The sequence below is a fragment of the Pezoporus wallicus genome, unplaced genomic scaffold (genome assembly GCF_028554395.1).
Source record: "Pezoporus wallicus isolate ANWC-B61680 ecotype Strahan unplaced genomic scaffold, APGP_CSIRO_Pwel_v1 contig_5069, whole genome shotgun sequence".
Classification (NCBI taxonomy): domain Eukaryota; kingdom Metazoa; phylum Chordata; class Aves; order Psittaciformes; family Psittacidae; genus Pezoporus; species Pezoporus wallicus.
In genome coordinates, this window is record NW_026642361.1 from 3,105,839 (window position 1) to 3,120,693 (window position 14,855).

Below are 14,855 nucleotides of genomic sequence, written 5' to 3' on the forward strand. Positions count from 1 at the left end.
AACAGCAATACTTAAGTATTTCAGGCAGAATGCCTGAAACAGCAGAAGTGACTGAAATTGCTAAGGAGAACCTTGAAGGGCTTTTGTGCTCTTGAAGATGCTGGGTGGAGGGGTCTCCCCACAGTTTGCTGTCTGTGTTTGAATCCCAGGTGGCACTGCTTTCCCTGCAAATAGCTTGTGTCCTTTCTGTAAGTTATTTTGCAAAATGTCTCAGACCTTTGCTGTCATTTTGTGGTGTTGCTGCCAAAGGTGCTGGGAAGACTCATGGTACATAACACTGCCATGGGTTTTGCGTGCAACATCTGGGTCACAGGCTCTGTGTCAGTGAAACAGAGAATTTGGGTGTCTGTGGTGAACCTGAGAAGCTACAGCCACACAGAACCCAAGCGCAGCTCAAACACATAGAAACATATAGACCGGAACATGGTCTGATGAGTAGCCAGAGGAAATGACTCTGCCCCAGACAGTGGAGGAATGTATTTAGAAATCCATGGGGGTATGCCATTAATGTCACTGGGGGCAGGCATCTCACATCAGGCAAAATGAGACAGACAAGAGATATAGTCAGTCATATTTCAGAGTCGATTTTGCTCATACATTAAGAAAAAAAATCTATAAAATCATTGGCTAAGGCATTTTTAAAAGCTTTTATTAAAAACCACATTAGTCTGCCTGCTAACAACCGTTCTTGTTAGATGTAAGTGTTTTGAAGTATGATGTCTCCTGGACCACATGAAGGTAAATTTGCATGAGTCATTCGCTGTATATCTGGTCAGTAGGAGTAGGTTTCATCATGCTGATGTAGATGTCTGATATGTAGGATGCAGGCATTTACATCTGAGCCAATCATAGAGTCTCCTTTTCTAGTCAACAAAGGGAACAGGCACTCCCAGCCTATGATTCATCTCATCTAAAATAGGTCAGATGAATTGTAGCCTCAAAGCATCTGTTTTTCCTCATTGACTGTAACAGCAGTATAGGGTGAGTCGTTGAGCTGTCGATGTGTACATCAGAAGTGTTGTGGATTGAAACCCTCATCACGAGGTGAATCATGAGACTTCTGTATGATTGTTCTTTGTTATGTTTATTTGTGCATTCATAGTACTGGTTAGCCACAGGAGTGTAAAGTGCCACAGCATTAAACCTATAACTGCTACCCATATCATCTTAGAATATGAAAGCACTGATAGTAGTATTCTTGCTATAATTAATTTGAATAGACCTCACAGACACACACTATAAAGTGTTGAATGCTACCGCTCTTCTCTGACAGCTTAGCTCATTGCTCCCTGCACATGAAGTCTGATTTACCGTGGTGAAGTACGCCTTGATGCTTCCCGTATCAATTTAAATGGGAAAAAAAAAAACAACCTGCACTTTGCCTCAGTGTTTCTGAACTCTCCAGATTAGATTAAATAAAAAATTAATGGGAGAGCTATTGTATTTCAGAAGATCACTGTTCTGATAGTAAGGAACTGAAGAGGTGAATGGAGACATATTGGACAGTCTGGTATTTGACACCAGAGTAAGAATTGGCATGTTGTACAAAGCAGTGACTGGCAGCAGAGCTCTAGTAATACAGACAATTTTCAAAAGATCCACACTGAAAATTTTCCAAAGCTGTTGCTTTAACCATGAAGTCACATAAATAGTTTGATACTAGGGCTACTGGCTATGAATTATGAATGAATTTTGCTAATCACCACAGAATTCTGATTGCCCAGCCATTGATTACCTGCTGTCATTTGATAGTGTTTGGAGAGGATTGCTAAATATAAGAAAGCATCCTGTGTAGGGTTTGGGAATTATGTTAAGAAGTTGGCAGAATGACATGACAAATTGTGGAATGTATTCTCGTGTGCTTAAAGTAGTAACTAAGCCTGAACAAAAGTACTGGAGGAATGAAAAACTACTGACAATTATAAGGACCTGTGCTGTCATGCAAATTATTCACCATATTGTGACCTTTAATCAGGCTGAAGGTGTGTCCTGGGTTTAGCAGTAGCAGTCATTTTTCTCCTTCATAGTAGCCGGTGCAGTGCTGTGGTTTTGACTTTTGGCCTGGGAACAGAGCTGCACCAGCTACTAAGAAGGAGAAAAATGACTGCTACTGCTGAACCCAGGACACACCTTCAGCCTTATTAAAGGTCTTCAAGCACGACAGAAAAGACCTTGAAAATTGAGAGGATTATTATTCAGTAATGCCATGGTGAAGCTAGTGAATATATTAGACACTTCCTGAGTGTCCTTGCTGTCAATTTGTAGTGATGTTCCACCTCTTCAAGATACCAAGTGGTGTTTATGCAGCACATTTACTTTTCCTAGTAACTGGCATACTAATGCAATGAGGATCTCCAGAATTAACATGAATGAGGCATAGAAAGAACTCAAAAAGATTAGAAACCTGTTCTGCAGTATCTTATTAAGAAAAAATTGGTCACCATATTTTGGCTTTGAGAGCAACCTAAGGTGATTCAAGAATATTTATTAAAGAAATACTGTGTTTCTGAGTCATTACTGTTTGAACACAAGCAAATACTACACAGCATTGTAGCTATTATTAATTGCCTAAAAGTCTCCTAAGTCAGGGGGTAATATATTTATTTTAAGGACTGCAAATCAACTGACTCATAGACTAGCACAAGAGAGGAAGGTTAGACACTGGTAGATAATACAAGGGTTTTCACATTTTCTAGTATAAATCATGTGCGGAAGTTCTTTTTGAAGAGGTACTCTGGTATTAAATGGGACATATTTAGCATGCTAAAGTAATTTGCTACATTTTTCCTAATGCTTTTCAACCTGACTAAACTGAAACAAACCGAGCACAAAATATACCAGACTGAAACCCCAGTCTGGACAACTTTCAGAGTGCTGGAGCCTGGTCTACCCAGTTTTAACAGTAATGTGAAAGAGCACTAAGTTCAGACCAGCCAGGATTCTGTCTGTGGATTCACATTTGCTTTCAGATTGTAAAAGCTGAATTGCAAAGTATTGGAAATAACATTTGTTTTTCAGAACATCCAGCAAATCAAACAGGTCAGTCTTTGTTGTGCATTGCTAGATATTTGAACGAAACTCAACAAGTGAAAGCGATACATAACAAAACAAAGTGATATCTAAGCCAGATGACCTTTTTTTCAACTGCATTATGTTATAGTGCTATGCATACATGATTCAACTTTGTTTAGTATACCATGGGAGTGTTCCACTTGTATCACAGATGGTATCTTGCTAGTTCTATGTTCTGGTGATTTCCTCTGTTTCATAGGGTATGTATAGTAACCTCCTGCTTGTTTCTTACTAGCAATGCAATGAAACTTCATTCAAATAAAAATAACAATACTTTAAGTTTTTTTTCTGAAAATCATACATTTCTTTTGACAAGTGCACTTGATAAAATGTGTTTCACCCAACCAGAGTCCCCTGCCTTCTGTGACCTTTACTGACAACAGGACCCACCATGCTGAAACAGTAGTATTTCCTGAAAGGCTATAGGCAAACACAGTGATGAGAAGATGAAAGAAAGTGAATGTTAAACAGAATGAGAAAGAAAATGTGCATAAGGAAATCAGAAAAACAAAAATGTAAAAAGAATATGCGGTTAGAATTGGATAGAATAAGGAGGTAAATAAGTGCATGTCCCTTTTAAAGTATATGCATCATAGAATATACAGAAATGATTCTACCCACGTCATTACTCAGATTTCCCACCAATTTCTGTGGGATATGAATGTGAAAGATGAAGATAGATTTCGATGACATTAGCATGAGTTTAATGTTAGTATAATGGAGTTTGTATTTTGGAAAATGCTTGAGAGTAGGCAAAACAGTCTTTTTCAGGAGTTGTGTCTAAAAATATCTTTGCTTAAAGGAAGGACAAATCAGAAATTAAAAGCAAGTGTATTTTATTTACATAGAACTTAATTTTTGTAACATAATCCCAAGATTTTTTTAAACATGTGTCTATATAAATAGACACACATGCTGTTTTCATCAGCTTGCTCTTTCCATAAGTATGTAAGAAAATGGTATTTAAGAACAATTCCTTGGCAATAATGTTTGCAGGCAAAGCTAGTTATGTTTGGAATCGAAAGAGAATTGGGGGACAAGAAAATGATCCCAACAGAGTTCTTCTCAAACATATGACAATATTCTCATTTACTTCAACAGGGATGGATTCCCTGCTGTATGTTTTTTTTCCACTGCAACTTTGTAGCCTTCCTCATTACCAGTAACATCACTTCTTTGAGCAAGCATTTACTTTAGTTTTAACTTGAACTTACCTCAAGTGAGTACTCGTGCACTGTTAATTTTAATTTTTTAACCTGTCCTAAGGTTACTAAGGCAATTGTTTGTACAAGTCTCCCCTTAAGAGAGTTACTAATGGAAGTAAATACACCCTGTTTCATGAGGTCATATTTTATACACTCATGTTTATACATTTTTAGTCTGCTCAAAATCTTCTGTTTTGTACCAACTGTTACATTTTGCTCCTGAAAAAGCATCAGCTGGTAATAAACAGCTTTGGCCCTGAACACATGCCTCATTTTCATTCTGTAATTTTATCCCATGAAGTGCTTTATTTTCCCGTATTCTCTCTTCTATGAGCAATATCCCACAAGTCATTGCCAGATTGAGCAAGCTAAAGGCTTAATTGTGACAAGAGAAAGAAGACTGCTTACTGTTAACAGATATGGTAGGTCAATAATACAACAAGAATTTGGGCAACAACATTCATGTATTTTAGCATTGTGAGTGAATTTGAAAGTATGGAAAATGGGAATGCTCTTGGGATATTGTGCTTTTGCTTTACCCCCAGCCGCTTCTTAGTCACCAAGTAATCTAGTATTGGCAAACAACAATTTAGTGCCCATTTTTGCTCATGACACTATTTACTAAGCACCCATGCCAGACTTTTCAACCAGAATATGAATTTGTAATGTGTACTGCAACACTCATCACTTTAGAAGTGATTAATCAAGATTTAGAGTCCGGTCCATGCCCTAGGGAAATGTTTAGACCTATCCTTAATTCTGTTAGATTGATTAATGTAGCTACAGCTAATTATGTTGCTTTCTGAATCAGAAGATTTCTCAAGCAGTACAATATTTTCATTGAATATTAGTTTACAACCAGCGCAAATGTGGGTGATGCACAGAATCTTCATGTGTGGTGATGAAATTTCTGAGCAACTGCAAAGTAGTTGCAGTTGCAGAAGGTCACCTGTAGCACAGAAGCTATGCCTTCTACAGGTATACTTCTACAGGTATAGCTGGACAGAGGGAAAGACAGTCAGAACTTCTGTGAACTGTCAGGAAAAGATGCCAGTCTTATTTAGAATATTTGAATAGCTGTGTGCATGACATAAATTTCAGAGGCCTTATCCGATCTATTAAGGTAGGCTGTTGAAGCTTCTTCAGAATAAATAATCCTGATGCTTTGTGCTATATGACGTACCAGTTTGCGCCAACTTGTACTAATAACTGGGGAGTGTGAATTTATTGTTTAGCTAACTGCAAGTCTTGGGAGACAGCACAGGCTTTGGACAAAAAAATCCGAGGAAAGTGATTTGGTAGTCTTGCTAGAAAATCATGACATTATTATTACAGAGAACATTAAAAATCATGTTTGTTGCTTCATACTAGGTTTCCATAATAGGTTTCCAACCTAAACAATTCTGTGATATTTTATTTAATGCACGAGGTTCTTTTTGCACTCTGTTGAAATGGTTCTTTCTAAAGAGTGTACTTACTTCTTCTTACTTAATTTATTAGTTGGCATCAGTCGTATTCTTTCCAGAATCTTACTTTTCCTTGATATCCATGGCCGCCTTATTTCTCAGATCTCCTTACTTCAGTAAGTGCTGTGGAGGGATCTTTCTTGGTACACCTCTACATAATTTCTTCTGTTTATTATTTGCAAATAAAGCTTCAGTTGTTGTCTCTGTACATGCAGCTCACAAAACTGCTTCACTAATACAGACCTTCTCTTTCCCATCACACCCAGCCCTCTGTCTCTCTGATCCCTTGTGAATGATATGGATATATCTCTACCAGCAGATAGTGTGGAGTGGAGAAGGAAAGCAAATAGCAGTTGAAGCACTGCATGAATCAAAACCACACATGCAGTCTTTGAACACAGGGTTAGGGTTAGTTTCATCTGAAAGTTCATGAGTTCCAAAACTGCTCTGTGGTGCAGACTGCACTCCAGTAAGTGGAAATACCTTTCTGAAAGAAACACTGCCTACTTTCTTCTGTGCTTCTCTCATACTTAGAGCTGTCTTTTGGCAGATGCCTATAAAAAGGCATGATAATTATTTGGGTGTTAATTACTGTGGCACAGCCTACTGTGCTGACCAGTCGCCTGCCCCTTTTAATTAAATTTTAGATTTTCTGAGGTGTCTTCTGTTTTCCTAACACTGATGCAGCTGGATAGGAACTATTTTCTTATAAATGCAAATGTGTGATTATATTTTTATTCCTATTACAGCTCATCTACTGTCATCTCTTTTCTATTTCCAGAAAACTTCTCATGGCTTTGTTGTATAAGACATCTGGTCAGTATAGCTCAGCTACAAGCCAAGAACTGCAAGAGCTGTTTCAATTAGCATAACCTCCCAGTCACAAACAGTACAATCTTTGTCATCAGAAAGGAGAATTATATAAGGTTGCTTCTAGCCATTGTAGTCATTTTGGAGTTACGTGCTTGAGGGGAGGGTGTTTATTTCTTCTTTGTGCAGTTAAAGCACAATATTAAAATGCCTCCAGTATTGTTTTATCATTTAGTACTACGCATTCATTTCATCACTAGGATACAGACCAAATTTAGTAGCGTGGTGTAACTGGCCAATAGTTACACTTTTTCATAGCTCTGGTGGCTATGAAAAAGATACTAGGAGATATGAGAATGACCACACAATCAAGACATTGTATGGGTTTTGTGTGGCAGATCAGGTCTTTGCAAACCTAGACAATTTATAAGAAAAGATCAAGTATTTTTCTTAGATGCTGTCATCATGTGAGTGCTTAGATAAGGACTTGACTTCATTCTTTCAGACTTTATGAAAGTAAGCACCATACAGTTCCTGTGCTACTTTCTCTAATGCAGAAAGTGAGAAATCATTTAAGTCTGCTAATATGGATTGGCTTCTTTGAACTGGTGCCTTTGTTCCAATGAATGTTTGCAATTAAGACTGAACCACTGTGTGTGTGTTGTATGTGTGCGTGCATGGTTTGTCCATACTTTGGGATTTGGATCTCTGAACAGCAGTGTCGTTGCCTAGTTGCAGGTGATATAGCATAAGGTTAATACAGTATGTGTTGGTAAAGTGGATTTTAAATTTAAAATGACCATCAGTGTGCCCCTTTTAGTCACTTATTAGTCACTGTTTATACTGATTTTTATTCCCTTTTTTCCCCACTCAGATGTTGCAAGAGCAATTGAGTTACTGGAGAAACTGCAAGAATCTGGAGAAGTACCAGTACACAAGCTACAGTCTCTAAAGAAGGTGCTGCAGAGTGAGTTTTGTACAGCTATCAGAGAGGTATGAAATTGAGACTTTCAGTTATTTCCCAGAATAACATCCTTCTTCTGAAAAGTGTATTTGCCTTTCAGTGCTGAGAAGCAGGAGTACCTTACGTAAAAGATGATGGATGTAAGATGTGTCTGTAGTTGCCTGCTACCATGCAGAATGCTGAAGTTACTGAAGAGCAGACACAGAACAGTTGTGTCAACAAGGCATCAAGGTTGAGGCAATTAGTCTTGCTAAGGGGGAAGGGTGATTAATTAGTACATCAGTATTCTGCTCATACTGTTTCAGGGTCTGTGCTAACCTGTACAGCACTGTGCTGGGATATGGGGACATGCCAAGTTGGGTCAGTGCAGGCTTAAATGCCTGTTCTATGAGTTCAGGTGTGCGATAGGGATGTGCTGCTAAAATCAGAATGCTGTGAGAGGCAGTGCAAGCTCTGAAGTTAACTGAAGCCGACAGGGATCTTGCCGTTGAAGTCAGTGGTCAGGTCCCTATGGGCTTTGCTCCACGTGTCAGAAGTCCTTGTCAGACTGCAGAGAACTGTGATTGTTATGCTGCCAGCTGTGGTCAGGGCCTTCCTAAGCTCTGCCCAACAGTATATAAATTGTGATTTTTTTTTCTTCTAGTTAAGCTAGAGAAGAAGCACCCCACTTCCTACATGCATACAAGCAGTATCTTTAAAGCACTTAAATTTCAAACATTTCTGTTTCAAGTTTCCTAGACAGAAACCATGAGTTAATGCAATAGTGTGTCAGTCTTCTTACCTACTGTACTGAGTGCTGTTAGCCTGAAGACAGAAGCACCTCTAAATGCCTTAAAGAAAGCAACATCTTTGCAGCAGAAAATCTGTAAGGACTTCTGTTTCAGTTTATCTGTCTGCTGCCTGAAACTAATCTGCCTTCATGGAATCAATGGGGAATCTAATGTTCCCTCAATGGCAACAGAACTGGACTTCTGATAACTAGGCAACAGCAGTGCATTGATTGAATGAGTGCTGCATGGCTGGAAGGGAGAAAGAGATGAACAGACATTAGTTTAGTAAGCAAAATGCAACAGACTCTGGTTTATGGACTATAGTCTTCAATGTGAGAAACAGAGAGGGGCTTCCACTTCATTAAATGGCAGTTTTCAAAGATTTTTAAAGGGAATAGTGTTCCATGACAGTAAATAATGACACTGTGTACCCTGAAAAGCTGATATTCTGACTAGTCCATTCATTTAACCAACTAAATGCTTCCTTAATTGACCACTGAATATTGAAAAGTTGTGGGGTTGTGTTGCCTTTGGGTTTTATCTCAGATAGCAGAGCCCAGTACTCAAATTGTTAAAAGCAGCTATTAATCTTTGCAGTGTCATCAGTGAAATCTTCATCTCTGGAATATAGTCTTAGCAGTAGCAAACACAAAGCTTGTTGAAACAGATGCAGAGCCTAAGAAATAGGAAAATGGCTTAGACAAATGCGCTCTCAGTTCAGTGAACTGAAAATAGATTTTGTCAAAATCATGTCAGTGGTACAAGAGGTCCTTATAGAGTGTTATGTAAAGACAACCTACACATGACAGACTAATTACTGTTAGATTCTTACAGCCAAATAATAGTCACTTCCAGAAGCCTGGAGCTAGTTGGTACACAAGAATGTGTAATGTGATGATGAATGAGAGGTTAGATCAGTTCTACCAACTTCATAAACAAAAATATTTATTTATTTTAAAATATTCAGTACATTGTGTGTATATAATATAACCTGTCTAGTATATCACTGTAGGAGAATAAAATTTCTACACCCAAAAAAATTGTTAGTGCCATTGGTGACTATATATGTTAGTCTTTTAGTAGAAGAAATCTTCAAATATGAAAGCTCAATTACAAAAATGTTCATTTAGGAAGAGTGGGAGAATTGACATATATACATTGCTAGTACTTAGGGTTGTCCAACATGTTTCTCCTCTTTTCCGTTACTCACATTAAGCACTTGACAAATAATTAGACTGTAACTCTTTTTTTCCACTGGATGAAGAGTTGTTAGAAAATTGCAGAAAACAATTTCTTCCATTTCTTTAAAAAAAATAATAAGAAAAGCATGGGATATTTTGGTCACATTACATTCTTAGACATGTCCAAACACTGCAGCAAGGGCTTGGAGGATATCTGAATTGGGTCATGCCGTTAATCAGGGATGCCCTTCTTGCACTTCCCTGATGTACAATGGAGTTTATGAAACACTGGTAGCTACTTTATTGAACAGCACAAGTTTTTTTCTGAGCATCTTTCAGCTTGCGATAGCTGAGGCTGGACAGAAATCTCCCTGCAAATGCCATTGTTTATCTTCTCTTGCAAGTGCAAGACGTGAGAGTGCGGCGACTAGCTTTTAATTCCCTCTGTTAGCACCTACATAGACTGGAGGAGAAAAGTTGTTGACCTTGCAAAAGAAGGCACAACAGTCAGTTGGAAGTCATGAGAAAAGTGGGTGTTGTTTGGAACGCAAGTGCCTTGCTAGAGTGCAGTGAAGCAGACCGGGTGTGAGCAGTAGATAGGAGTAATCAAACTGGGATGAAGAGCAGTGGCACGCTTTGTATTAGTATGCAAATTCTGGAAGAGGCTGCCTATTATCTGTATGCAGAGATTCAGATCTTCACTGTGGTGTGGTCATTGTATCCTGCAAGATCTGAGCCTCACTTACTTTCCTCAAAAATTTAGCAAAAGAGGTTAAGGCTGACTCCTGTAGTCCTATAAAATCTGTAATGGAGGAGCTTTGGAAAATAGCCTTTTTTTTTTCCAGTTTAAGAAATTATGGACAATGAACTATCCAGTGAGTTTATTAAAATATGTCCCAGAGAAACTAATTTTAATGGAAAGGATCAAAGATAAAATACAATCCACACAGTATCGATTGAATGTGACTTGTCCTTTCTACAAACAGGTATTCTTTAACTACGTAAATAGGAGATTGCTTTTATGATCAATTAGCCTTTCAAAGTATGACATACATTATTAGATTACATATATTCCAGTCTAATGTGTAGGAATCTATTAAATTGCTGTTGTAATGAACTGTATTTGGGGGAATTTATTTAGTAAATCACCCACCAGTTCAAATCCCCACACTGAAATCCTATAGAAATAAAATCTTTTTAAAGTGACTGAGTGTATGAAATTTAAATAGAAGTACTTTGGCATTTTTTTAGGATGCTGTCAGGAAATGGTGATTAATGTTCTCAGTTAGCTAAATATAAGTACCACCAACTGAAATATTCTGTCTGGCACTAGGCAAGAATATGTATTAGCTCTGAAAATAAGGGAAATAATTGAAGTATGTAATGTCCTCAGTACTTCCTTTTCACCTGAAGATCCTAGACCAGAAAACAAATTAACCAAAGTCTTGTCACATTAAAATTGAGTTTTGAGAAGAAGATTTGTGTTTTAAAATTACTTGTTGTAAGCTCCCTGGCTACATAAAAATTAATTAGCTTTCTATAGCCTTGTCGCTTAGCTAAAGATGCCTGAATCCTGTCCATTATAGCATTAAGTCCTTTGCCTGTCTCTGTGTTTTGTTGTATTGAAAGCTGTTGCTATGTTATAGTCTTCTGATTCTCAGGGGTTTTACTGGGAGAGATGAAGGGTAAGGCTGTAAAAGTGAATGCATAATTGCATGACTGAAAAGAGGTATTCACATGCAACATAAAACTAGGAAACCTGGAATGATAAAGTTACTTTAGTTGCTATATGTCAATGAAAAGGATGTTATGAGAACTGTAAGATAAGGTGAACTTCTGCTCTGGCAAAAAAACCTTAAAGAGCTGTAGGTGCAAAAGACAGAATAAACAGCTGAGCAAAACACAGTGAATCATCAACAAGAAAATGTGGCATGCCTTATCAGATTATAGAAATTTCATTTACTGTTAACATCTGGTAATTGGTACTTGAAACACCAGGAGAGTAATGGTACAGCTTGATAAACCCATTTATCTCCTGATGAACAGAAGTTTTCTTTCAGGTGGATTCTTAAGTTTCTATTTTTGTATGTTAAATATGTAAAATTCAGGTGTATCATGCTTTCCTCCCAGCCTTCTTTCACTACTCCATTTTGCATTTCAAAATTAAATCTCATGTTTTAGTTTGCGAATATTATTTAAAAGAAAATCTGACTGGTAAATACTTACGGCAAGATATTTATCAAAACCAAGAGTAATCAGATCAGGAATTCCTTATAATGTGGTACGATGATCAGACACACAAAAATAACCATTATTTCATTATGTTATCTTATGACTTCCAGCAAAATACTATGTCATCACAGAAGAGCACTTTACCAGGACTAGGTCAGTGACAACATTTTCATAAAAGGAGGAGCAGCCAACATAAAATTTTCTGCTGTCATGTGTTCTGTATGAAATCAGTTTGTGAAACAGCATGTTGTCATTGAAAATATATTCCATTTCTACTTCAGTAGTTTAAAACTTTTAAACATACTATAAAATTATCTTGTGGACAGGGCATCCTGGACATTTAACTTACAGGCAGTGGCTTACAGGCAGTGTGACTTACAGGCAGTGGCAGAACACTGACCCATTTCTGATGAGGTCTGGATGACCCCGTTTACATTAGAGATATATTTGATTATGTTATATAATATTCACAACATAGTTTCATTATATGCTATGTAGGGTAATTATTTCCTTTAATCAGTAATTTTCATTTTCATGCCATAGCAATCTTAACACCTGGAATCCCAGTGCTGCTCATATGTAATGTGTTATTATCTGGTCATTTCCTCAAGCTGCCTATCTGTGCTTTTCATTATTAACCCTGATGTATGTCTGTGCAAATATTAGGGAACCAGAAGGCTGCTGGGTGGTGAAAGCTGAGTCTGGTGATACTGTGCTCATTACTTTACTGTGATGCAGTGTGGGACAGTATGAGGCTGGCTGGAGTCCTTATCTATTTACTTTAGATATCCCGGTACAGTGGTGTGCTTTTAAAGGCCTGTACTAAATATAACAACCTGGGTATTAGCTGGACTCATGCAAAACTTCTTATTAATTCCATTATTAACATTTCTCATTTAGTATTTTAATGTAGGCTTCATTTAAAGTCCTTGTTTCGTGATGTTTCGAGAATCTCAAGATTTGTTTGTTCAGTTTGCAGTATAATGCTGTTCCTCCACCTCCCAGACCTAGGCTCTGAGAGCATAGTTCCATTGTTTTTTTGCCTGATGAGTCCCATTCTCTGTAAAAACAGAGATTCAACAGGCCAAATTCTCTTGGTTGGCACTATGGGCAGCCTCAGAGTTCAAATCTTGCTCTGAATTATTCTTTCTTTTCACTGGGAGATGAATATTTGTTACAGAAGGAGAAACACAATTCCATTTAGTCTTCCATCTCCACATGGTGAGCCCTGCTTTTGAAGTTTTTAAAGTATAAGATAAGATGCAACTGTCGTATTTTAAACCCAGTCAGACAGCTTGTTCACTCACTTCTCCCCCTTCTTGCCCTCCCCCTACTCCTGGAGGGACAGAGAGGAGAATCAAAAGAATGCAACTCCCACAGGTTGAGATAAGAACAGTTTAGTAACTAAGGTATAACACAAATCACTGCTGCTACCACCAATAATAATAATGATAAAGGAAATAACAAGGGAAGAGAATACAACACCTCACCACCAGCCAGCCGATAACTCGGCCCCCCAGCCCGACCAAGCTCTGACCGATACCTCCTCCAACCCCGCAGTCCCCCAGCCCTTCCGGGTAACTCCCAGTTACATCCTGGGCATGATATGCTGTGGTATGGAATACCTCTTTGGCTAGCTTGGGTCAGGTGTCCTGTCTCTGCTTCCTCCTGGCTTCCCCTCCTCCCTGGCAGAGCATGAGGCTCACAAAGTCCTTGGCCAGACCAAAACATCATTGTTATCAGCTCTGTTACCGAGCTGAAAGTCAAAACACAGCACTGCACCAGCTACCAAGAAGGAGAAAAATGACTGCTACTGCTGAACCCAGGACAGCAACTTTGGAAAAAAAAAATATATGTATTGAGAAGACTTACTGCTATAATTCACAGTGCAGAACTGTGATTAAGACTCGGTGGGAAACCTGACATCTAAAGTGCCCTACTGTCAAATTTACCCATGCAAATGGAGGTGTTGGTCAGGATGAAGCAAAAGTGGTATGTTGGGTTTACTGATAAGGCAGTTAGTAAACAAAAGGGCAGTAGGACATCTCATAAGAGTAAAATGAGCAAGCTTCATCAGCTCAGATTTGTAACTCAGGTCATAAAAGCAGTATGGTTATATTAGCATGGTGCCTTATTAGACTGTCTGGGAAGCAAAGTTCTCCTTAGGCTAATCTGATAGTTCGTTATACCTTGTTCTGGTATTCCAGATACCTTATTCAGGTATTATTTAGCAATAGTGCTCATGCAGTAGCAAATACAGAATTGTGCAAATTGACCAGATTCATTCAGCTTTTCACATGCTTATGCATGGATTGCTTGGTACCTTTTCCTTAATATTTGCATTCCTGGATGCTAATTTTAAAGTTTCAGCATTTTATCATTTTTTAGATATTGGGGTGGATTATAATGTTGGCTGAACCACTCCAGTTTACCTGAATACTGGGGCTGTGTAGCATTTGCAAGAATCTTTTGCTGTGTTTTTCAATCCCTTTTCCATTACTATTGTCCCAGCAATGAAAAGCCACATGAAATAATGGTAAAAATTTTCACTAAATGAGTACCTCCATCACTGTTCAGAAAGGGCATTACTTAGCTTCATTCAAAGATAATGGTATGGCAAAATAGTAATGTTTTCATGTTTTACAGAGTTTGTTTTCCCTCTCTTGGTTACAAGTACTGTATCTATAATGATGAGTTGACAGAAGGATTTGTAATATGTGTAGATTAGGGCAGAAAAAAAAATTCTAAAGATGGGCTGCCTGCTTTTTGACTATCAGTAAACAAAGAAAATAGATTTTTTTAATATAAAATTACACTACTGTGTTGAAATATGTGCTGGGTTTTTAGGGTGAATGTAACCAGAAATTACACACAGTTTGAAAAACAATGAAGTTTCATTTACCACTTTACCATATATGACTGAAGCATTACTCTGTTGCTTGCAAGCCTTGGATGGCATGAATGAGAACTTTTAAAATGATTACCTTGTCACTCAGCAGATGGCCTTCATTAATGGCAATTATATGAACTTAGCAAGCTGCCCAAGCATTATCTGAGAGAAGGCATTATTAAGTCTCTGTGCAATCACTGTGACTTTCATGACTTCACTGCAGGAGATTTAAAACAGCTGCTCTTGTCACTTTTTTTTAACTGCC

The 14,855-nt window shown here is 38.0% G+C and overlaps 1 protein-coding gene across 2 annotated transcripts in view; it reads left to right on the top strand.

The window, feature by feature from the left end:
- The window catches only part of LIN7A (lin-7 homolog A, crumbs cell polarity complex component), a 49,313-nt gene that overhangs the window by 11,365 nt on the left and 23,093 nt on the right, over nucleotides 1–14,855 (top strand). For both annotated transcript variants that reach the window (XM_057429409.1, XM_057429408.1), the window contains exon 2: nucleotides 7,428–7,546. In XM_057429409.1, the coding sequence (XP_057285392.1) occupies nucleotides 7,428–7,546 (119 nt within the window). The remainder of the gene's footprint in view (nucleotides 1–7,427; nucleotides 7,547–14,855) is intronic.